At 44.1% G+C, this 25,158-nt stretch overlaps 1 protein-coding gene across 1 annotated transcript in view; it reads right to left on the minus strand.

The window, feature by feature from the left end:
* Positions 1-2,957: 2,957 nt before the first annotated feature.
* The window catches only part of CAVIN1 (caveolae associated protein 1), a 54,093-nt gene continuing 31,892 nt past the window's right edge, over positions 2,958-25,158 (minus strand). The window contains exon 2 of the mRNA XM_073683567.1: positions 2,958-3,876. Coding sequence (XP_073539668.1) covers positions 3,208-3,876 — 669 coding nt within the window. The 3' untranslated portion in view covers positions 2,958-3,207. The remainder of the gene's footprint in view (positions 3,877-25,158) is intronic.

Below are 25,158 nucleotides of genomic sequence, written 5' to 3' on the forward strand. Positions count from 1 at the left end.
TTCTGATCCAGTTCAAGGAACTGTCCTGGTAAATCCAGGACTGCTTTCAAGTATGTTAGTATCTTTTTTTGTCTGTTATCTAACCTGGTCTAGGGTGCTTATGAATCAATCTCTAAAATCCCAAGTAGTTTAATAGTTGACACCTAATATATTTGATTCTTAAGAGTACTGAAAGGGTTAATGGTGGGAGTCTAAGGCAATAAAGTGTACCTATAATATCTGTACAGGGGAGGAAACTCTGTTATTTAATCTAATTCAAATCCAAACCCCCAGTTTTCCCACACACAATCATCCAGTTAAATGAAATAAATCATCTGCCAGCAACCACCACTAGAGGGAGCGGATTTTAAAGCTTCTATTGAACTCAATAATAAATCAGTATGCAGTAAACCCACTTTGTGGTGGAGGAATGAATTTTATTCCTTAACTGGATTGTTATACCTTGTTTTGTCTAGTGAACTGCATTTAGTCTGAATTGTAAAATAAACAGCTCTAGACAGTGACATTTATGTTAAAGGAGGTTTTATTGGATGAACTGTATTATACTCTTAACAAGATGGGTAACAGCTTTGTCTTTCTTGTCCATCCTTATCATTTTGATAAATACGGCATCCCTCCAGATTTCCTCTTTGACATTCTATGTTATTCCTCCTAAAGCACCAGGCAATTTATTTGTCATATACAGCCCATATCAAGACAAGTATTTATCAAAAGCAGTGAAATGCACAGTGCCCCACTGATCCCCGTGGTAGAAAAGGGGTAAAATATTTACACAAGTCATGAAGCAACTTCTTTCATATAAGATCACACAAAGCCTATAGAGTAAAATACTTTAAGACCCATTTACAGATAATATACTTGAGCAGAGATCCCCAACCTGTGGCTCTCCAGCTGGTGCAAAACTACAATGCCCAGCATGCTCTGAAAGTGTTCTGAGTGTTCCCTATCTGTAAAATCTGTCTGACCGTAAGTCAGTCACAACTAGGTGGTCGTTGTTCTAGTCAAATAATTGTCAGAGTCGGGGCTGGTGCCAGCACCAGGCAATCCTGGATAGATCTCAAGACTCATTAAGCTTAATGGAGGAACCTGTGGCAATTGGGGTAAGCATGTTCTACATTTTTTTATTTTCTGGTTGAGTAGACAGGAGTCCTACTATGACCCAGTCCCTCAAGGGTCCAAGCTCCAAGACGTGCACAACACATTTATTTAAACTATTATCTGGACACGCAGGCCTCTCATCTTCTATTATATATATCTAGATTTTATATAATGGAAAGCCTCACATCTTCATCATAGTCCCAGGAACTTAGTACCCATTATCTTCGAAGCATGAACACAACCCAGTTCTCCTTCTGAACTTCTCATTTGACTATGCTGAATGAGCATACCCTTGTGTTAGCGATAGTAACATATATGTATCTTCTGTACAATTTCTGAGACTTACATCCCTCAAATCTAACAACATACCTGACCTACAATAACAAATTTCACTGAGACCTCACTTATTGACCAATCTACATGACGTAGAGTCAGAGACCCTGATTCTAGCGATGTATCACTTACTAGACTGTGTAGTGTAGGTCTGATAGAATCTCTGTTTTCTCTGTTGTAGATTTAGCAGTGGTCAGAAAGCTGAGCTGTGTATAACCCCAACCACAACTCTGATTGACAGCTTCCTGTGTATATTGTCAGAATGCTGCCAATCAGTGGTGGGGGCGGGTTTACAGATTACTTTGACTAGCCTGCATGCGAGACCTAGTTAGGCAGTGATAATCTTCTGCTGATAAAACACTGATTGTATTAAAACTACAACACATAGCCTAATAAGTGACACATCCTTGAAATCAGGCTTTCTTGCTTTATGTTATGCTGCTCTCATATTAAATAGCAAAAACCTGCTGACAAATTCCCTTTAATATAGTATAAACTGACTGATTCTGGAGTCAATCATAGGATCAGGAAGGAAAACCTAGCTCTAACTTAGAGCCAAAAGTATTTTCTTTAGCGATAACTGTTAACACAGGCTTGGTCATTCATAACCAGTCTGCAAACATTTCTCAGTGTTGTTGTTACTATATATGTGTTAATATCTTCTTAAACGGGCACTAAATATTAAAAAGCTCAGCCCAATCAGTATAATGTATAATGTAACAGAAGACTTTAAAATATGTGTCTCAGCTGTCATATAAACTCTGTTCCCACCTCTACCCTCTCCAGTGCTAGTTCATGTGAAACAATAAGTTTGTGTAAGGGGTGGGGTCTAAGGTACTATATATCTTACTGCAAGGCATTTTGCTAAAGACAGAACCTGCCCCACTTAGTCTGAGTGCCATACACATAGATTAGGTAACCTAAGTGCTACCATTTTAGTTAAACCTCCCCTCCTAGACTTTGTTTTGTAACTACTAACACTGTCTTGGTCATTCATAAACCCGTCTGAAAACATTTCTCAATGTTGATCTTACTTTTATTTATTAATATCGTCTTAAAGGGACACTAAATAATAAAAAACTGAGCCTAGTAGGTATATTGTTTAACAAAAATAAAATAAAAAAATATATATGTATCCCAGCAGTCATATATTCTATCTCCTCCACCTAGTTCATCTATCCAGTGCTAGTTTATGTGTCACAACAATGTAAGGGATGGGGCCTAAATGACTATATATCTTACTGCAAGGCATTTTGCCCAAAAAGGAATCTTTCCCATTTACTCTGAATGCAATTGAATGCAATATAGGCTCGGTAAGCTAAGTGCTACCTTTTTAGTAGAAGAAGCTCTTAAAGGTGACAAATGTTTAATGTCCCTTTAAGAGAGAATGAGATGCTTCCAGACACTGCGTCATAACTGCATTATTTTAATAAACACTTAATGGACAATCGCCCTGTATTCATCTCCTTGAAGTAAAGTAGACACCAGTGTGCTAGTAGAATGAGATATTATAAGAGACGGCTGTGCTGCGTTTATACATATATTTATATATATATTTGTATAGCAACGACACAATCAGTTCCATTAACCTTTTACTGAAAGTGTGGCCTGCCTAATATAAAGGTGATTACATATATTTGTGTAAAGAGCTGCAAAAAAAGTTAAAGAAAGATATTCGTGAATATGAAAAAAAGAAAAGAAATAAAATGTATCTGAAATGTGAAGGTTATAAATTGATCTGTCCAAGTGGAAGGGGCGCAAATCTCTGAACCCTTCCTAATCACTGTCGCTTCTCTCAGCCAAGACAGCATCACTGTCCTCTGTGATCTGAAGAAGTGCATTGGGGTCAGGGCTCTCTCCTCTCAGCAGCTCGGTTCCCTCTTCTATCTCTTCACACTCTCCTCCGACTTCCACCATTTCTGTGGCCTGTACTTCGACTTCTCCCTCTCGGATCTTCTTGACATAAAAAGTGAAAGGTGGAACCTTGTACACGGCTGTTTTGGAACGGGCATAGACAGGGTGGTCGGGAGTGAAGGACTTTTTGAACTTGTCCTTGGAGGTCTTCATCTTCTCTCGCCTTTCATTTGTCACAATCTTGGTTCCAAGCTTGGTCATTTTCTTTTCAATGTTGTGTCTGGTTTTCTCCAGGTTTTGCCTGGTCTTTTCCAAATTCTCTTTGGTTCTAACCTTGGTCTTTTCCATCTTTTCCTTTGAGAAAGCTTTCTTTATGTCATCAACTTTTCTCATTCCACTTCTCTTGATTTTCTCAGCTCTAGACTCTTCAATGGTTTCCTCTACTTCTACCTCCTCATCAGAAGACAGCTGGATTTGTTCTGGTTCATCTTCTTTGTTCTCCTTCTCTTGACCATCGTCTTCAACCTCCTGCTTTTCAGTGTCCTTTAGAGATTTGCTGATGCTAAGTTTGGATGGCATCTTGACCTCATCCTAGAAAGAAAGAAAAAGTTATTATTTGGGTTTTCTTTTGAGGAAAAATATATGATGGTTACTTTAGTCATGTATAATCAGAACAGTAGAGTAGCACATGCTTATAAAGTAAGAGTTCCCTCTTGTGGACTTCTAGGGTAAATTAAAAATACTGACGACCAAGCTGACATAAGTTTCTATTCTCTAGCATTTATTTAGTAAGTAAAATACAATAACAAATCCCAATCAGAAGAATATACAGTATATATCCAAATTAAATCTGATTTCCTTCATAAATATAATAAAAACACATCTGAATTCATAAACCCACTGGGAAAAGAGTCAAAAAGTCATTTACAACAATATACTGCATATAGACACAGTAAAGACAAATAAATCATCTATAAGACGCAGGGCTGTGGAGTCGGAGTCATAGTCGTGGAGTCGGAGCCCATTTTGGTGGAGTCGGTATAAAATGGACCGACTCCGACTCCTAAAATATATAATAAATTGGGTACAGTAGTTCAATGCCGTTTGTGGGGAATATTTTTTCATAAGAATTTGGGAAAGTTATGTAATGTCCTATAAATGTCTGTCCTATTCCTGATCTAAGGGTCTAGACTTTTAGCTGAGATGAATCTGTGCTACAGTAAATTTATCACTTAAACATGAGCCATGTATGAGGGAGTCGGAGTCGGTGTCATGGAAATTGAGGAGTCGGAGGTTTGGCTTACTGACTCCATAGCCCTAAGAAGTGTACAATAATAATTGTAGTTAATAGTAAAGATCCAACATAGATAAGATGCAGCCTAATGTGCCTAATAATAGGGGATTGCTAACTCAATAATGATGTAACACATGAAGGAATATACAGAAAGTAAAACTAATATAGCTGGAAAGACCAGTGAATTAAACACAATAAAGTGAATCTACTCATTTTCATTTATTACATGATTGAGGTAAATGGCCGATTGAACAATTCATGTGTAAAATGAAGCCAGTCACCTTAAAGGGAATTGGGGAATTTGTCAGCGCGATCTACCCCCCAGCCCCCTCCCAAAAAACTGGTCATGTTTTCCTGGATGGGTGCAGCTTCCTTGGTTGCTGACTTTCCCGTTACTCCGGAGTATTATCTCCTACCTGCCTGCGGTTTCCTGCACTCCACCTGCTTGCCTGTGGCTTCCTAACATCCTCCGCCTGCCTGCAGTTTCCTGTACACCACCTGATTAGCTTTGGTTTCCTGATGTTCTCCGCCTGCCTGCGATTTCTTGCACTTCATCTGCTTGCCTGTGGTTTCCTGATGTCCGCCTGCCTGCAGTTTCCTGATGTCCCCCTGTCTACCTACGGTTTCCAGTCCCTCTACTCTCCAACCGACTGCACCGATCCCTGTGGCCCATGTACCCACCTGGGCCTTGGGCTTAGAGGATCCACTTCACCCAGTGAGCCCCTTGAAGTTTTCATAACATCTTTATGGCTGATTTCACACATCCGTGTTTCACAGTCCATACTCGGACAACTATGCATGGACTGGTCACAGTTCTCCTGACCCGAACTTGACAGCCTCAAAGGCATTTATGAGGCTGTTAGTCCGTGAATCTCAGTCCAGGAACGGACCACAAAACTAAGATACATGAAACTTGAAAAACCTATTTTTCCATTAGTTCTTATCACCAGGAGCATTACACATTAATCCTATAGATTTTAATTGGCTGCAATCAATGCTTCATTTAAATGGGTATTCCCATCTCCAAGATCCTATCCCAATATGTAGTAGGTGTAATAATAATAATATTAGCAAATACCTCCAATTAGAAATGTAGTGTAGTTTTTCTGATTTGCTATGTCTCTTTCCTCATGTGCAGGCATTGCAGGACCTTAGGTATCCATGGTTACGACCACTAGCAACTAGCTAACTAACTGTCACTATATCAATGGTCGTAACTGTGGATACCTAAGGTCCTGCAATACCTGCACATGAGGAAAGAGACATAGCGAATCAGAAAAATGATACAATATTTTTAATTGGAGGTATTTGCTAATATTATTATTATTACACCTCCTACATATTGGGATAGGATCGTGAAGATGAGAATACCCCTTTAACCTATAGTGGCAAGGCTGAGGAGTTATCTATATGCTGTTCCCCCTCAGATTAGAGCTGATGATTGGGGCTCCCACTGGGGAGTTTCATGGTATCCATCCTATACAGTGGAAAAAATAGACAATTCTTTACATAATATTTGCCTTGACGAGCAATCAATGTGTCACTTAACTTTGACTTTCTAAACTCTTACAAAACAGACCACAAGTTGTAGTAAGGAGAATGTACAGTATGTAAAGGGTTAACAGTAGCTCTCATCCTGCTCACCAAGTACCATATGTCATGGAGGCTCTGGTGTCTGACACACATTCAGTTTGTTCATTAGTTCAAATTGCAGCCGGCTTTTCACAGTTTTCTGCAGTGAGTAACTGGCTGCTAGGGAAACATTTTCTTTTTTTTTTCCATGGGCATATTATTTTCCACTGCAGTCCCATGCCAGAAATCTCTGTAGACCCCAAAAAATGTAGCTTTGTCCCACACAAAGCCCTGGAGCTGCTTTGTAAGGAGGGTCTCATGGCTCAGCTCTATCTTTATAGTGACGAGATCTGCATATAGAATATATATCAATATATGTATGTATATATATATATATATATATATATATATATATATTTTATAAATATATGTATATATATATATATATATATATATATATATATATATATACAGTACAGACCAAAAGTTTGGACACGCCTTCTCATTTAAAGATTTTTCTGTATTTTCATGACTATGAAAATTGTACATTCACACTGAAGGCATCAAAACTATAAATTAACACATGTGGAATTATATACTTAACAAAAAAGTGTGAAACAACTGAAAATATGTCTTATATTCTAGGTTCTTCAAAGTGACCACCTTTTGCTTTGATGACTGCTTTGCACACTCTTGGCATTCTCTTGATGAGCTTCAAGAGGTAGTCACCGGAAATGGTTTTCACTTCACAAGTATGCCCTGTCTGGTTTAATAATTGGGGTTTATTGCCTAATAAATGGGGTTGGGACCATCAGTTGTGTTGTGCAGAAGTCAGGTGGATACACAGCTGATAGTCCTACTAAATAGACTGTTAGAATTTGTATTATGGCAAGAAAAAAGCAGCTAAATAAAGAAAAACGAGTGGCCATCATTACTTTAAGAAATGAAGGTCAATCCGTGCGAAAAATTTGGGCAAACTTTGAAAGTATTCCAAAGTGCATTTGCAAAAACCATCAAGTGCTACAAAGAAACTGGCTCACATGAGGACGGCCCCAGGAAAGGAAGACCAAGAGTCACCTCTGCTTCTAAGGATAAGTTTATCTGAGTCACCAGCCTCAGAAATCACAGGTGAACAGCAGCTCAGATTAGAGACCAGGTCAATGCCACACAGAGTTCTAGCAGCAGACACATCTCTACAACAACTGTTAAGATGAGACTTTGTGCAGCAGGCCTTCATGGAAAAATAGCTGCTAGGAAACCACTGCTAAGGACAGGTAACAAGCAGAAGAGACTTTTTTGGGCTAAAGAACATAAGGAATGGACATTAGACAAGTGGAAATCTGTGCTTTGGTCTGATGAGTCCAATTTTGAGATCTTTGGTTCCAACCACCGTGTCTTTGTGCGACGCAGAAAAGGTAAACAGATGGACTCTACACGCCTGGTTCCCACCATGAAGCATGGAGGAGGAGATGTGATGGTGTGGGGGTGCTTTTCTGGTAACACTGTTGGGGATTTATTCAAAATTGAAGGCATACTGAACCAGCATGGCTACCACAGCATCTTGCAGCGGCATGCTATTCCATCCGCTTTGCGTTTAATTGGACCATCGTTTATTTTTCAACAGGACAAAGACCCCAAACACACCTCCAGGCTGTGTAAGGGCTATTTGACCAAGAAGGAGAGTGATGGGGTGCTACTCCAGATGACCTGGCCTCCACAGTCACCAGACCTGAACCCAATCGAGATGGTTTGGGGTGAGCTGGACTGCAGAGTGAAGGCAAAAGGGCCAACAAGTGCTAAGCATCTCTGGGAACTCCTTCAAGATTGTTGGAAGGCCATTTCTGGTGACTACCTCTTGAAGCTCATCAAGAGAATGCCAAGAGTGTGCAAAGCAGTCATCAAAGCAAAAGGTGGCTACTTTGAAGAACCTAGAATATAAGACATATTTTCAGTTGTTTCACACTTTTTTGCTAAGTATATAATTCCACATGTGTTAATTCATAGTTTTGATGTCTTCAGCGTGAATGTACAATTTTCATAGTCATGAAAATGCAGAATAATCTTTAAATGAGAAGGTGTGTCCAAACTTTTGGTCTGTACTGTATATATATATATATATATATATATATATATATATATATATATATATATATATATATATATCTTACAAGCTATTGATTTTTCTAACCAACAGAAAGTATCCGGGAAGAAGCTTCTGTTTTCATGATAGAGGTGGTAGAGAATCTGATAAATAGGCCCTGGAGTGTCAGGACAGGTGTTTGTTAGTCCTGGTTTGGGATTGTGATGCTGTAGATACCAGTATAGGTGGGTGTCATCATATTTTATTAGTGGTCCCTGCAGTTATAGCACATTGTATTGTTATTTTATATTACGGTCATAATATGATGATTGCAATATAATAAGAGGATACAAATGTTGATCAGAGTGCTTCGTTAATGCACATAATAGTAATAATGTATCACATTTCTGTAGTGGTGGAACAACTGCTATTGCTTAGGTATAATTCATAAGGGTTGTAGAAAATCAGATAGAGATTTTTTGGTGTTGTGTGACTACTACTATTAGGCCAAGTGCACACATTCAGTATTTGGTCAGTATTTTACCTCAGTATTTGTAAACCAAAACCAGGAGTGGGTGATAAATACAGAAGTGGTGACGTGTTTCTATTATACTTTTCCTCTGATTGTTCCACTCCTGGTTTTGTCTTACAAATATTGATATAAAATACTGACCAAATACTGAACGTGTGAACGTGGCCAAATACAGAGATCTGTGTGATTTTGTCCCACTCATGGATCAAAATCACCACTGCCAGTCTATAGGTCCATGGAAAATTTGGACAGCACTCAGATGCCTTCCGTATACTGTCTGATTTTCATGTTTGTTTGATTGGAGAAGGATGAGAAAACTTCTCGTACACAAAAAAAAAAAACTGATGGAAAAAACTGACCAAAGATTGATGAAAATCTGATAAAAAAAACACTGATTAAATGGAATTGTTTTTTTTGCATAAGATAAAAATCAGTGATGAGCCTCTTACTGGTCCCGTCAGTGTGGTTAACATCTGCACAATCAGTTCTATCAGTTTCTGTCACAGGGAGTGGCGGCTCTGTCATAAGACAAACAACACGGGGTCTACTATAGTTCTATTAGCGGGTCCATCATTATGCCCAAAAAAGTAATTCTGCATGGAACAAAACCTCTCAGGCAGATGTAAACGTAGCTAATCCCACAATCAGTAACTACACCTAGTTATTATTTCATGCCTGAGAATATAGCCTTTAATGTACATTTACACAGCATTAAGATGAACACTGGATTACTGTACGTCTCCCAAAATGGGAGCACTCTGTGCATTAAAGAAGGGGTTTAGTAACCAGGCAACACATACCATCTGTGCCAGGGCCCGACTGGACATTGAACAGCTGTAACGTATATTGGGGGTGTAATATATTCTCCTGGCAGATTTGAATATCAACACAGGCATTCCTGCTCCATAGTAAGGTTAACTCTTTGTAACTCAACTCCCTTACTGCACGGGGTGTCTGATCACAAGAGTGAGGAACATAGCGGGGAACCAACTAACACATTAACTACTAGAACAGGGCCACTAAAACAGCAGGCACTGGGGTTTTTTTTCATAAAGATTTTTAGTGAATTCTGTTCCAAAATCCACATGATTTTTTTTTTAAATACTCTGAATAATCATCCTATGGATTTCAATGGAAAAACATACCTATAGTGCAGCTTTTTTTCCACAACATGAAAACTCTTGAGGTGTTTTTGCTAGAAAAAAAATGCTCCAAATTCGACTGAGTTTTTATGTGGATTTTCTGGCACAAAACAAATCATGTTTAAAGCAAAAAAAATAAAAATATCCCTCCACATAATTAAAAAAAAAATAAGATTCATTAAAGACTGTTATTTCGTACACCATTTGTAAGGGGAGGGCAGGAATAAGAAACGACAAATTCCTTAAAGGTGTGGTTGAAACTAACATTTATTTTAATCCTAAGTGTCTGTCTAATGTCATAATCTAATCCCTTTTCTAATATACTTTAATTATAAATTTCCTATCTTACCTTCCTGTTTGATGACACTTTGTTGGAAAACCCCCTGTGCATACTGGGATACTTAACAAGCTGTCTTCAGGGGTCATAGGCTGCGGTCACTACCACAGTCTCTGTCCCCTCCCTGAAACGAATAGTCATCAGTGACATCCTTTTCAGGGTCAGTGATGCCCATTTAGGGGCTGGGCTAATCCCTGCTCTACTAAGCATGCCTCGGTTGTCAATTATAACGTATGCTCAGTAGGGTATTGTCACTGTGCAATGTGCACAGTGACAGTAAGCTTGTTTGCCGGCTCTTTTGAGAAGTGATAAGCTGTCAAGAGAAGGCTCTGTCAGTACAAGGAGATTACTGGGTGTGCAGGAAAAGCAGAGACCAGCCCCGCACCCACAAGTGACATCACTTGTGAGGACGGCGCTAGTCTTAGCTTGCCGGGCTTTCTCATTACAATGTGTAATGACAGTGCGCTCTCTTGCCGGCTCAACACTTGTCATCAGAGCTGGCGATCACTGTGCATATTGCACAGTGACAAGATCAAACCCGAGCATAAGTCGGTATTCACAAACGACGCATGCTCAGTAGAACAGTGGCTAGCCCAGCCCCTAAACGGGCGCCACTGACTCTTCATTCCAGGGTGCTGACAGAGGCTGTGGCAGTGCCCACAGCTTCTGCCTCATGATGATGGCTTGTTTGAGTATCCACTGGGGGTTCTCATATATATCAAAAAGGAATAAGTTAAAAATAAAATAAAGCAGTTAGAACTTTTTAATTCAACTATATTAGAAAATAGATTAGATTATTAAATAGAAAGGATTATTATTATTATTATTATTTTAGGATTAAAATAAATGTTAATTTCGGATCACCCCTTTAAAGTGGCACACTCAACTTAATGAATTGGGCATATCTTATCAATGGCATGCGCCTCTGCCAAAAATGACTGGCAGTCACTGCTATCAGTCATAAAGTTGTGCCCGAAGCAGCTACATTCAGCGCTCACAACACTAATACATAAAGGCTACTGAAGTTTATTTGTTCCTTTTGGCATTTCATGCTCACTGGTATCCTGGGCAGCAGAATAGAAATGTTCTCCCTAGGCGTGAAAATGTGACAGTATTTCTAGAACATACGTGCAAATTAATTCCTAGTGCAAGTAAACAGATCATTGTTTCTAACAGAACACTTGTTGATTTTGAGGTCATTTGCCTTGTGGCCAAGATACAGAATTAGTTGTCAACCATTCTTAAGACAGCAGTGTTAGATCACATCCCAAGTGTTGTGGCATCAGAAAGGGACCTACTGTTAATAAAAAGTTTGTTTATTAAGTGTATTAAAAAAAGGGTAATATACTTTTTTAGATTATGATTATGGTAAAAAAAAACATTGGCAAAAATGAAAATCAAATAAAAATACATTTAATACAAAAACTTTATATAAACAATTGGTAATTTTTGATGATACATTCTTTTTAAGGATTCTAGTTCCGGTGCAAGTAGTATTTAATTGTTCCAGAGGGCAGGACTTTGGCTCATAGGACAAAAGATCATGTGGGCTCAGGATTTGACACAATAATAAGGCTGTAACATACCTGGCGGCGTCCTTGCATAGTGGTCCATCTCCCACTGTGCAAGAGCGCGCACTTGATCTCCAGTCCAGAATGTCTCTCTGGCTTCCCTCCATGCTGTCTGTTTGTGTCTGTTTCTGCTGCTTAAGGGCGGCGCCCGATCACTTCCTGCTTTTTGTACCTGCTGTGGGTCACACCCCTTGTGCGTCCTCAGCCTATTGCTGTCTGTCACCTGGTATATAACCCAGCTGCTCCAATCAATCCCTGCCTGAGCATTGTGTTTCATTCAGTGTGTGCTTGCACTCTGAAGGTGCCAGGTCCCGTTCTGTGTTCTCTTGTCTGCTTATCCTGGAGGCTGTATTTCCAGGCCTGTCTGAACACGCTCCTAGCCTGTTCCTCCTGCCTTCTAGGGGCTGATTACCTAGACCCGCTCCTGTATCTTGTCTGTCCTGTCTGAACACGCTCCTTGCCTGTTCGTCCCGCCTCTCTGGGGGCCGTATTCCCAGATCCGCTCCTGTATTCCGCTGCAGTGTCGGTCTCCTCCGTACACTCAGTTTCAGTCTGAACTCTCTCCTATCCTTTACCTGTTTTGCCTCTATGTCCGTTCCCTTCCTTTTTCTGCAGAGTCTGAACTCGTACCTAACTCCTGCTTGTTGTCTCTGTACTCCCGTTTGTGAGTTTGTGGTCCACTCGCTACTTCACTGCAAGTACCCTGTGGGTATCTGGCTCTGCCTTTCCCTTCCTGTCTGTTCTGTGTGAACAGAGCCCTGTCCCCCCTGCTCTGCCTTGCTCACCGCTCCGGCGGTTCTAGCCTGCTCTGACTCCTTTGCTCACCGCTCCGGCGGTTCTAGCCTGCTCTGCCTCCTTTGCTCACCGCTCCGGCGGTTCTAGCCTGCTCTGCCTCCTTTGCTCACCGCTCCGGCGGTTCTAGCCTGCTCTGACTCCTTTGCTCACCGCTCCGGCGGTTCTAGCCTGCTCTGACTCCTTTGCTCACCGCTCCGGCGGTTCTAGCCTGCTCTGACTCCTTTGCTCACCGCTCTGGCGGTTCTAGCCCGCTCTGACCCCTTTGCTCACCGCTCCAGGCGGCCTCGTCCTGCTCTACTCTTGCTCACCGCTTCAGGCGGCCTCGTCCTGCTCTACTCTTGCTCACCGCTCCAGGCGGCCTCGTCCTGCTCTACTCTTGCTCACCGCTCCAGGCGGCCTCGTCCTGCTCTACTCTTGCTCACCGCTCCAGGCGGCCTCGTCCTGCTCTACTCTTGCTCACCGCTCCAGGCGGCCTCGTCCTGCTCTACTCTTGCTCACCGCTCCAGGCGGCCTCGTCCTGCTCTACTCTTGCTCACCGCTCCAGGCGGCCTCGTCCTGCTCTACTCTTGCTCACCGCTCCAGGCGGCCTCGTCCTGCTCTACTCTTGCTCACCGCTCCAGGCGGCCTCGTCCTGCTCTACTCTTGCTCACCGCTCCAGGCGGCCTCATCCTGCTCTACTCTTGCTCACCGCTCCAGGCGGCCTCGTCCTGCTCTACTCTTGCTCACCGCTCCAGGCGGCCTCGTCCTGCTCTACTCTTGCTCACCGCTCCAGGCGGCTTCGTCCTGCTCTGACTCCTTGCTCACTGCTCCGGCAGTCTCGCTCAGTTCTGACCCTTTGCTCACTGCTCCAGGTGGCCTTGTCCTGCCCTGCTCTCGCTCACCTCTCTGGGCGGCCTCACTCTGCTGTGTTTGTCCGCCACATCTGTGGTTCTGTTCCTGAGTCCCAGTGTGTACTGGGTCCTATCCCCCCTGTGTTCCTACCTGCTAGTGCCTCCCTGTCTGCACTCTAGCCGTGCTTGCCTGTACCCCCCTGCCTGCATACCCGCCTGCCTGCATACCAGTCGTACCTGCCTATTCCCACCAGTCTGTGTGCCAGCCTACCAGTCTGTTCCTGTATTCCCCTGTGTGGGTCAACAGCCGTGTCCGGGGTCTGTCCTGGAGTAGCACCTGGTCCCTCTGCTCGGTTCCTCCTTGGTGCACTGGCGTCGTATGCCGTCGTGCGACCCTGGTCGGATCGGGTGAATACCTAGTTACGCCCCTCCAGGCAGGCATTCACTCTCCGGCACGGTCCAGTGGAATCACACGCACACGCCGCTCAGCCCGAGCGTGTGCATTACAGCATGCTCAGGCCATGGTTCCCGTTGATCCCCACGGCCTTCGCTCTCTGAGACGTTTTCCAGCGAATACGTGCATTAAAAATAAATAAATAAAAAAAATGTTTTCCCTTAGCTGAGTTCCAGGCGAATTACGCACCCGTCCAGATGGATCTTTCTGCACTCGTTCCTGCGGATCCGCCACGTTACTATGGGGATCCAAGACAGAGTCGTGCATTTGTGGAGCAATGCATGCTACACTTCAAGTTCTAGCCTCTATGTTTTCCCACAGATCGGGCTAAGGTGGGATTCATGATGTCTTACCTAGCGGGTGATGCCTTGAATTGGATCACCCCCCTATGGGACGCACAGGATCCTATCGTCCTGGACATAATGGCCTTCCTGGTGGCCTTTCTAATGGTCTTCGATGATCCTAACCCGGAGGCTCCTGCTGAAGCTTCACTTCCCAATATCCCGGAGCAGCCCCGATGGGTAATGTGTGTGGGTAGCGCAATAGTCCTCCAGCCCAATGAGACTACTGCCCACCCAGAATCCTCACAGGGTGACTACGCTCTCCGGAATACTTCTCCCAACCTCAAGAGGCAGTCAGGACGTGCTAGACGTAGAGGCAAGCCGTCACGCCAGGGTCTGTCCTCCCTGAGACCTCCTGACCCCAACCTTGAAGTCCCTACTGAAGCTTCATCTCCCTGTATCCCGGAGAAGCCCCAACGGGTAATGTGCGTGGGTAGTGCACCAGTTCTCCTGCCCGAAGAGACTACTGCCCATCCAGACTACACACAGGAGAACTTCCTGCATCCGGCATCAGATGCTTCACCCACTTTAACCAGTGTGCATGTCCAAGGATGCTCCGAAGCTGTGATAACCTCAGAGTCTGTGCACCTCTACTACCTGGCGGAGGACCCCCTGTTGCCTCCTGAATCCTCTGGGATACCACTCGATGACAAATGGAGAGAGACTTCTCTACACCCGGTACTCGATACTTTGTCCGCTCCGTCCTGTGAGCCTGACAATGGGTACCCCAAAGTGTTAGTTACCCCCGAGTCTCTACACCCCTCCAACCAGGCAGAGGACCTCCAGTTGTCTCCAGAACCCTTCGGGGTGCTACCTGGTAGCGAAAGGACAGAGACTCTCCTATACTCTATACCTGATACCTCGCTTGCTTCGTCCAGTGAGTCCAACCTAGTGTACTCTGAAGCAGAGGTTACCCATGAGTCTCTACACCCCTCTGACCAGGCGGAGGACCTCCAGTTGTCTCCAGAACCCTTCGGGGTGCCACCTGGTGGTGAATGGACAGAGACTTTCCAATACTCGGTACCCGATACCTCGCCTACTTCGTCCAGTGAGTCCGACCTAGTGTACTCTGAAGCAGATGTTTTCTCCGAGCCTCTGCACTCTTCTGACCCGGCGGAGGACCTCCAGTTGTTTCCTGAATCCTCCGGGGTACCACCAGATAACAAAGAGACAGTGACTTTTCCTCATCCTGTACCTGATAACCCGTCTATTTCTTCCTGTGAGTTTGACAAGATGTACCTCGAAGCAGAGATTACCCCCAAGTCTCTGCTCCCCTCCAACCCGGTGGAGGACTTCCAGTTGTCTCCTGTACCCTCTGGGGTGCCACCTGAAAATATGTGGAGAGACTTCCTTGTGTGCTGTTCCTGGTACTCCACCCGTTTCGTCTGTTGCTGAGGATGGCTGGATAGGAGGTAGCATCCTAGCTAACCAGATGAGATCAGTTTTTCCTGTGGACAGTGGAAGTGATCTCCTTGAAGTGAAGGATTGGCCCTCGAATTCCCTGCGGAAGATTCTGGCAGGCCTGAAGAAGAGGGGCATAAGGGGGGGGGTACTGTAACATACCTGGCGGCGTCCTTGCATAGTGGTCCATCTCCCACTGTGCAAGAGCGCGCACTTGATCTCCAGTCCAGAATGTCTCTCTGGCTTCCCTCCATGCTGTCTGTTTGTGTCTGTTTCTGCATCTTAAGGGCGGCGCCCGATCACTTCCTGCTTTTTGTACCTGCTGTGGGTCACACCCCTTGTGCGTCCTCAGCCTATTGCTGTCTGTCACCTGGTATATAACCCAGCTGCTCCAATCAATCCCTGCCTGAGCATTGTGTTTCATTCAGTGTGTGCTTGCACTCTGAAGGTGCCAGGTCCCGTTCTGTGTTCTCTTGTCTGCCTATCCTGGAGGCTGTATTTCCAGGCCTGTCTGAACACGCTCCTAGCCTGTTCCTCCTGCCTTCTAGGGGCTGATTACCTAGACCCGCTCCTGTATCTTGTCTGTCCTGTCTGAACACGCTCCTAGCCTGTTCCTCCCGCCTTCTAGGGGCCGATTACCTAGACCCGCTCCTGTATCTTGTCTGTCCTGTCTGAACACGCTCCTTGCCTGTTCGTCCCGCCTCTCTGGGGGCCGTATTCCCAGACCCGCTCCTGTATTCCGCTGCAGTGTCGGTCTCCTCCGTACACTCAGTTCCAGTCTGAACTCTCTCCTATCCTTTACCTGTTTTGCCTCTATGTCCGTTCCCTTCCTTTTTCTGCAGAGTCTGAACTCGTACCTAACTCCTGCTTGTTGTCTCTGTACTCCCGTTTGTGAGTTTGTGGTCCACTCGCTACTTCACTGCAAGTACCCTGTGGGTATCTGGCTCTGCCTTTCCCTTCCTGTCTGTTCTGTGTGAACAGAGCCCTGTCCCCCCTGCTCTGCCTTGCTCACCGCTCCGGCGGTTCTAGCCTGCTCTGACTCCTTTGCTCACCGCTCCGGCGGTTCTAGCCTGCTCTGCCTCCTTTGCTCACCGCTTCGGCGGTTCTAGCCTGCTCTGCCTCCTTTGCTCACCGCTCCGGCGGTTCTAGCCTGCTCTGACTCCTTTGCTCACCGCTCCGGCGGTTCTAGCCTGCTCTGACTCCTTTGCTCACCGCTCTGGCGGTTCTAGCCCGCTCTGACCCCTTTGCTCACCGCTCCAGGCGGCCTCGTCCTGCTCTACTCTTGCTCACCGCTCCAGGCGGCCTCGTCCTGCTCTACTCTTGCTCACTGCTCCAGGCGGCCTCGTCCTGCTCTACTCTTGCTCACCGCTCCAGGCGGCCTCGTCCTGCTCTACTCTTGCTCACCGCTTCAGGCGGCCTCGTCCTGCTCTGACTCCTTGCTCACTGCTCCGGCAGTCTCGCTCAGCTCTGACCCTTTGCTCACCGCTCCAGGCGGCCTCGTCCTGCTCTACTCTTGCTCACCGTTCCAGGCGGCCTCGTCCTGCTCTACTCTTGCTCACCGCTCCAGGCGGCCTCGTCCTGCTCTGACTCCTTGCTCACTGCTCCGGCAGTCTCGCTCAGCTCTGACCCTTTGCTCACCGCTCCAGGTGGCCTTGTCCTGCCCTGCTCTCGCTCACCTCTCTGGGCGGCCTCACTCTGCTGTGTTTGTCCGCCACATCTGTGGTTCTGTTCCTGAGTCCCAGTGTGTACTGGGTCCTATCCCCCCTGTGTTCCTACCTGCTAGTGCCTCCCTGTCTGCACTCTAGCCGTGCTTGCCTGTACCCCCCTGCCTGCATACCTGCCTGCCTGCATACCAGTCGTACCTGCCTATTCCCACCAGTCTGTGTGCCAGCCTACCAGTCTGTTCCTGTATTCCCCTGTGTGGGTCAACAGCCGTGTCCGGGGTCTGTCCTGGAGTAGCACCTGGTCCCTCTGCTCGGTTCCTCCTTGGTGCACTGGCGTCGTATGCCGTCGTGCGACCCTGGTCGGATCGGGTGAATACCTAGTTACGCCCCTCCAGGCATTCACTCTCCGGCACGGTCCAGTGGAATCACACGCACACGCCGCTCAGCCCGGGCGTGTGCATTACAAAGGCCCAGCTACTAAAAGGACCATGGAGTCCATTACTTTTTTCTTGATAATGAAGTCATCTGCAGTGGCACTCACTATAAGGCCACGGCCACACTATCAGTATTTGGTCAGTATTTTTCAGGAGTGGGAGCCAAAACCAGGTGAGGAACAATCAAAGAAAAGGTAGAATAGAAACAAGTCACCAATTCTGCATTTATCACCCACTCCTGGTTTTGGCTTCCACTCCTGAGAAAAAATACTGACCAAATACTGATAGTGGGGCCGTAGCCTAATGCTTTATATTCCTTGTATTTCTTTTCATACGGCATGTGATAACATGCAGGACGGGAGGTGTCAGGTGAAGTTTCTACTGGCCTGATGTGAAATAACCATCGCTTTAGTGTGCACCTCCCATCATGTTGTTGTAGATCATGTGAAGAGAAATAAATGGTCAGATGTCTTCAATATGGACTTTTAGGCTATGTGCCCATGATGCTGAATTGATGCAGATTTTTCCTGAGCGTTTCTGCCTCTCTCTGGCAGAAAAAAACGCATGCGGATTATACATGTGGATTGTACATGCGTTTTTTCTGTCAGGGAGAAGCGTTTTTTTAAGCGTTTTCGCATACGTTTATTCAAGCGCTTTTCCAAGCGATTTTGAGCATCACTTGGAAAAGTGCTTGACAGGTTGGTCACACAATATAAATACATGCAATTGGCATGGATTTATATTGTGTGACCAACTTATGCTGCTTTAAATGCAGCATCAATAGTAAAAAAAAGAATTAAAACGTAAAAAAAAAAAAAAATACATTATACTTACCTCTCCGGCGGCTCCCGGTCTCCTCTACGGTGGCATGCTCTGTCATCGGCATCCCGCGGTGTTGAGAAAGGACCTGTGGTGACGTAATTTAGTCAGCTGACAGGTCACGCGACCGTTGACGACCGCTGTCTGAATCCTGCACTGCCTTTGGCTTACTTTTATGGTTTAGCCAATTAATGTTCTTTAAAGAGGATCTATTATCTCCAAGAAAACTTCATGAGGCAAAAGTAGTTGGGCTCTCCACTATGTCAGTATGTTGACAGGTCTGTGAGACTTCTTGCTTTACCTGGGAGATACCACTGTGGGGTTTCTACTCACTTCTTGCGTCTGGAGGCAAAACAGGAAGCATTTCTGTTTTAAATGTCCATGTCGGTTTATTACCTCATAAACCGTCCACAAGCAAAAGCAAAACAAACAGCCTTCAGTGCAGGCAAAACAAAGAAAACAGTCCTTTAGGCAAAGTCTCTGGTTAGCCAATCCTGTAATCACACAGGCTGGATAGCATCCAGTACACTGGCTCAGTCTAGAGATAACATACAGTACGCCTTCTCCCTCCATACACAGACCATGTGTCAAACAAAGGACTCCATTTTAACCTCTTAACCACAACCAGAGGTGAGTGATGTGGGCAGCTGGACCCGCCCGTCTCTCAGGCTGCCCTTAAAACCTGTGCCCAGATGCACCAAACAATCCTCTTAGTGCTTACGTGCACTAGAGCAACATTCCAGGATTACATCACAAATGACAACCATCTCTGTGATACATACTTCCCGTCAACTATGTGTCCGAGAGCTATCTTACACACTGTACAGAGGAGCAAGCTGTTCATGTGCAACATGTAAACACAGGTGAGATCTGCTGTTGTCCTACTGCACAATGGATGTAGTGATAAATGAAGTAATGTAAGATGGATTGCTGTATGAAACTATAAGGCTATGTGCCCACGATGCAGAAATGCTCCAGATTTTTCCTGAGCGTTTCTGCATCTCCCTGGCAGAAAAAACGCATGCAGATTTTACATGCGTTTTTTCAGCCAGGGACATGTGGATGTGAAGCGTTTTGCACATGCGATTTCGCATGTGGGTTGTCAAGCGCTTTCCAAGCGATTTTAGCATCACTTGGAAAAGTTCTTGACAACTTGGTCACACTATATAAATCCATGCAACCGGCATGGATTTTATATAGTGTGACCAAGTTAGTTAAAAAAAGAAAAAAAACGTAAAAAAAAAATTATACTCACCTTCCGATGGCCCCTGGTCTCCTTCTCTGATGTGTCTCCTTCTCTGACAGGTCACATGACTGAATGATGTCATGGAAGGTCCTTTCACTCTATCGCGAGCCACCGGGGAGCCAAGACGCACCGGATAGAAGACCGTGGGCCAGTAGGTGAGTATAATGCGTTTTTTTTATTTTAAATTCTTTTTTTTTTACAGGTACTATGGTACCCGAGTCTGGATTCTCCTCTTCTCCAGACCCGGGTACCATCCGCACATTGAATCGCTTAATATCTGCATGTGCACATGTAATCATGCAGATATTAAGCGATTTAATGCAAGTCAATGGCGGCAAAAACGCCACGATTCCGCAAAATAATTGGTAGTGCTGCGGATTTTTACGCAATAATAATCCGCAGCGGAAATTTCCGCAGCATGTGCACAGCACATGCGGATTATCTTTGGGGAACATAGCAGACCTACTAACAAGCGTTTAAGCGTTTCTGCGGCGGAATTGCTTAAAAAACGCATAGTGGGCACACAGCCTTAGGTACTGATACAGAGGTAAAACCTGTCACAGCTTCTCCTCAGTGTGTTTGCTGTAGGCTCTGTGTGCAAGAAGATAAACCCTTTAGAGTCAGCTATGTCCTCATCTTGCAGATAAACCCTTTAGCAGCAACTATACACTTCTTTTTTTATTGGGCTTTGCAATGCACAGTAACATATTGTCTGGATGATAAGTAACAATATTTTGTATGTAGTAAAGAGATGAGGGAAATTTGAGTTGTTTGCCTTTCGCTGATTTTTATGTTTTGATGCATTGGTAAATTTATTTACTATGTTTGTACTTTACTTAAATTTATGAAAAAAATAGGTGAATTTATTCTCCCATTATAGTCTATGGATCAGCAAAAAGTAAAGATATTGACACAGGCAAATTAATTTGTTAATATTGAATCCTAGATTCATAGAATCAACATACCCCCTTTAACAGTTGGTATTTCCAACAGAAGAGACTCTCACCAGATTTCAAGCTAACTATGGTAATAGAAAAGTAAAACATATGTCACTGTAAAACCAAATGAAATAATCTGATTTGCTAATGACATATACAGTATATGAGAAAAGTCTTATAATTTTATTTATTGTCCCTTTTTGTGCTATTCTCAAACTATAGGTCTTCTTTAAGAAATATATGAGGACTTTTTCGACTTTCGTATCTGCAATATTATATAGTTTATTTTATTAATCGCAAAGGATATGGCTACTATATTAATTGCATTCTACCACACGTAGTTAATCACTTCATCAGTGTGTTCAGGTTTGTTATTACAGTGATAACAATGACAGAGCGGAAATTTCATTACACCGATTGAGTCAGCAATGACCCCTAATAATGAGAATGTTCTGAATTTTACAGTTGGACAAAGCTCTGAAGTCAGTGAGATTTCAGCGAGGTTGTAGTGGGTTGAATATCCGAACATTGGTTTGTTTAGTCTGCATCAGTCACAGGGAGATCCGTTTTTTTTCCTATTAAGAATCATTATAACAGAGGTTGGATGTATGGAATGAAGAATATTGGCACTTCCAAGACACATGTGACTTAAAGGGGCATTCCCATTTTCAAGATCCTATCCCAACATGTAGTAGGTGTAATAATACCTCCAATTAGAAATATAGTATAGTTCTGATTCGCTATGTCGCTTACCCCATGTGCAGGGCATTGCAGCAGCTTAGATATCCATGATTACAACCACTAACAGCTAACTAGTAACTGACTGTCACTATATGAGTGGTCGTAACCATGGATACCTAAGCTACTGCAACGCTCTGCATATGAAGTCAGCGACATAGCGAATCAGAAGAACTATACTACATTTCTAATTGGAGGCATTAGCTAATATTATTATTATTACACCTACTACATATTGGAATGGGATCTTGGAGATGGGAATACCCCTCTAAGCTATCTTGCATCTGCAGACAGGAGCAATCTTGCATCAATGGGTGCATGCTAGTATTAAATAAATTATGTCTATTTGAGGTTGAACTGGTTTTTCATTCAATACTCACGCAGGGTGAAACACTCATGTGGCTGTAGTCTAAAATTGCCTGCATGGACTTGTAGATGTTCCGTCTTTGACTAATGATCATAAGCCAGCAGACGAGTTATTTTGGTGTAGTCACTACAGGAATACTGATGGCTTGTGTAACACTAGTTGACATAGTTTGTACATTTGGAAGGCTTGGGATTCCACTTGAATACTGAGCTTGTATATGGTGTAGGATTTAAAAGAAGTCAGGTTGGGGTACCTTAACCAAGTTGTCCTCTTATAATCTGCATAAGCAAGCACTCAGCAGATTTTCTTATATTACTTTTTTACGAGAGGTTATCCTACAGTGACCACTATTATGTGAAAGAATGTAAGCAGTTATGGACAGAGCCCTTAGGGTTGAATCATCAGAAAGACATAATTTACAGTTCACTTATAGAGTTAACATAAAAAGTTACACGATTGTTGCCAAAATAACAAATTGCCCCTCTAAACATATTATGTGAGTTAAATTGATGAATACCCCTTTAAACACCTTTGTAAAAATAATAATTGACTTCTCTAGTACTCTGCCTGAGTTACACCACAGAATAGTCTATTCTCCTCCATAGCTGCATTCAAAATTCTGCAGGTTACTAAGCTCAAATCTTGCAACATTCCTACAGAGCCGGAGTTAATGGCTCAGAGTCTGGAAGTTATCATCTTTACACCAAACACTATTTCATAATCCAATGTAGGAAAAGCTGAGTCAAGAATTCTGTGATCTCTCCAGTAACTAAAACATTGCAATAACGAAGCTCATATGATCTGATAAAATTATTGGCTTATTTTGATAGCAACCAGTTGAAAACTAAGAAAAATTCTGGGCAGTTACAGGTAACATGTCAGTTACAGATTGTTACTCAAGTGGGCCATAAGCATTAGATGGCTCTAGAGCTCTGGCTGTGATTTTCCTTCTGGTGGAAGAAATGAACCAACATGTCGCTCTTCCTTTATATACTCAGCTGATCCTGCAAAATTTGAAGGTTTTTCCAACCTTTATCTAATGTGCAAGGCCAGTTTAAGCACCAGTGGAAGATAAACAATGTAATGCATAAGTAATGTCTCAAGTATTTTACATCTTAAAGGGAACCTGACACCAGAAAAAAACGCTATTAACCTGCAGATATGGGGTTAATCTGTAGGTTAATAGCGTTACTAACCTGCCCAGCTCCTACACTTAGCTGAACGGCGTGGCCAGAAAATGAACTTTATTTCCCTCGGCAGCGTTCCAGCTTCAGTCAATGGGGCGGTGTGGCGCAGGTCGAGTCACAGAGCGGCGGCTGTAAACACGTCCCCTGCACTGACACTGGGTTTGCATTGGGGCCGGCTGTCAGTCAGTGTCGGGGGTGCGGTTACAGCCGCCACTCTGTATACTCAGACTGAAGCCGGAACACTGCCGAGAGAAATTTTCTACCTGCAGCATTCAGCTAAGTGCAGAAGCCGGGCATTTTAATAACGCTATTAACCTACAGATTAACCCTATATCTGCAGGTTAATTATAATTTTTCTGGTGACAGGTTTCCTTTAATACACCAATAAGAATTAAAACCTAGCAAATATTTTGTCGACCTCCTTGTGCTGCCAAATCAGTTCTGAGCCATCAAGGCATGGACTTCACTGTTACGCAACTATCCTGGCTTCAGAGCCACTTCTGCTCCCTTCTCCTATGGACACCTTCCTTTGCTGTGGTCCACATCAGGTTTCAGATTGTGTCTGAGTATTGAGTAAGCTAGTATTCAGTTACCCTGTGTTTTGGAGATTGCCTCTTTAGATCTTCTAGCTAGCTATCTTCACTTCACTGATTTCTGCAACCTGCCTCTACTTCCTGGCTTAGTCCTCCTGATTAAGGTCTGACCTAAGCTTAACAACCTGTTATATGGACTTGTTCACACTTCCAATGCTGCCAGCGGCTATTCATTTGTTTGCTGATTAACCACTTGTCTACTATAAGTGTATGTTACACGCACGCTGCCTAAGTTCAGATAGGGGCGAGATCGGTTTCATGAATTCGTTGGAATCCTGGGGGAGCCGTTACTCAGGTCGACCATAGGGTGCAGCTTCTCTCAGACACACAATAGATTCAATTGCTGACCAGAAACATTTGACAAGAGTCCTCAGAAAGGGTAGAACAGTAACATTTAATGAGGCATGGCCTGTGCAATTTAAGTGTCTCTTTGAGCAACAGGCTCCAGTAACAACAGTACAATCTCCTTCGCAGCACAGTAGTTCACAGTCTATCCAGTAGCACAGTACAGCACAGTTTTTATGCATACACAACTATAGGCTTTTCCTTCACAAGGACTTACTAGTACACAGCATTCTTTATCCTGCATGGAGATGGAGGGGGGGGGGGTCTGATGAGGGAGATGATCCCTATGACAGGATTCCTTCCAGTCCTTATCTTTCTGCCTGATAATACTCCGCACTGTTAGCTCAGGGAGTCTATCTGACCTGTGTTTAGCTTCCCTCCTGACCTGAATTCTGTTCCCTTGCCTTCTGTGAGATACAAAACACACACACCACCGCTCAGGGAGTCTATCTGACCTGTGTTTAGCTTCCCTCCTGACCTGAATTCTGTTCCCTTGCCTTCTGTGAGATACAAAACACACACACCACCTTTCTGTTTGGCTCTAGCCAGACACTAAACCCCACAATTGTGTCCCCACAATCCCCCTGGGGCTCTGCTGAAACACTCCCCTTCTCCTGTGACTGTGTTAACCCCTCTAGTTGCTGGATGCTTCTGGAGCACAACACTTCCTATGTCCTGTGCTTGTGTTACTTCTAATACTTGCTGGATGCTTTTGAAGCAACAGCACTAACTTCTGCATGTCACATATAGCAAACTCTCCTCTGGCCTTGATCACATTTCAAATGCTGCTGGATTTCCTGGACTTACTGTACATGTACAGTTCCTGTGTTTGTCTGCACTCCCAGCTCTGTGTCTTCAGATGTGTCCTGCTCCATTTGTCTGCTCAGCTTCCAGCATACCCCATTGTTTTCGTCCTCACTGTTCCATGTGCCAGTCTCAAAAAGTCCTGTACCCATCGCCTTTAGTCCATGTGTTCACCCTGACCTGCAGCTTAGAGTATCCACCTCACTAGCTGAGCCCTAACATTCTCACTACCTCAGAAGACTTACTGTGGTACTTGGCACCAAGAGGTTATGAGAAGACTTTTTAAGTTGTGAGGTGAAGCCTCCATGGATCAGACTTGTTTTTCCAGCAAATGCCACAGATGCTTGATAAGATTAACAATTGGGTAATTTGGAGGTTAAATGAATATA

The sequence above is a fragment of the Phyllobates terribilis genome, unplaced genomic scaffold, assembly GCF_046119375.1.
Source record: "Phyllobates terribilis strain yellow unplaced genomic scaffold, ASM4611937v1 Scaffold_5__5_contigs__length_657084704, whole genome shotgun sequence".
Classification (NCBI taxonomy): domain Eukaryota; kingdom Metazoa; phylum Chordata; class Amphibia; order Anura; family Dendrobatidae; genus Phyllobates; species Phyllobates terribilis.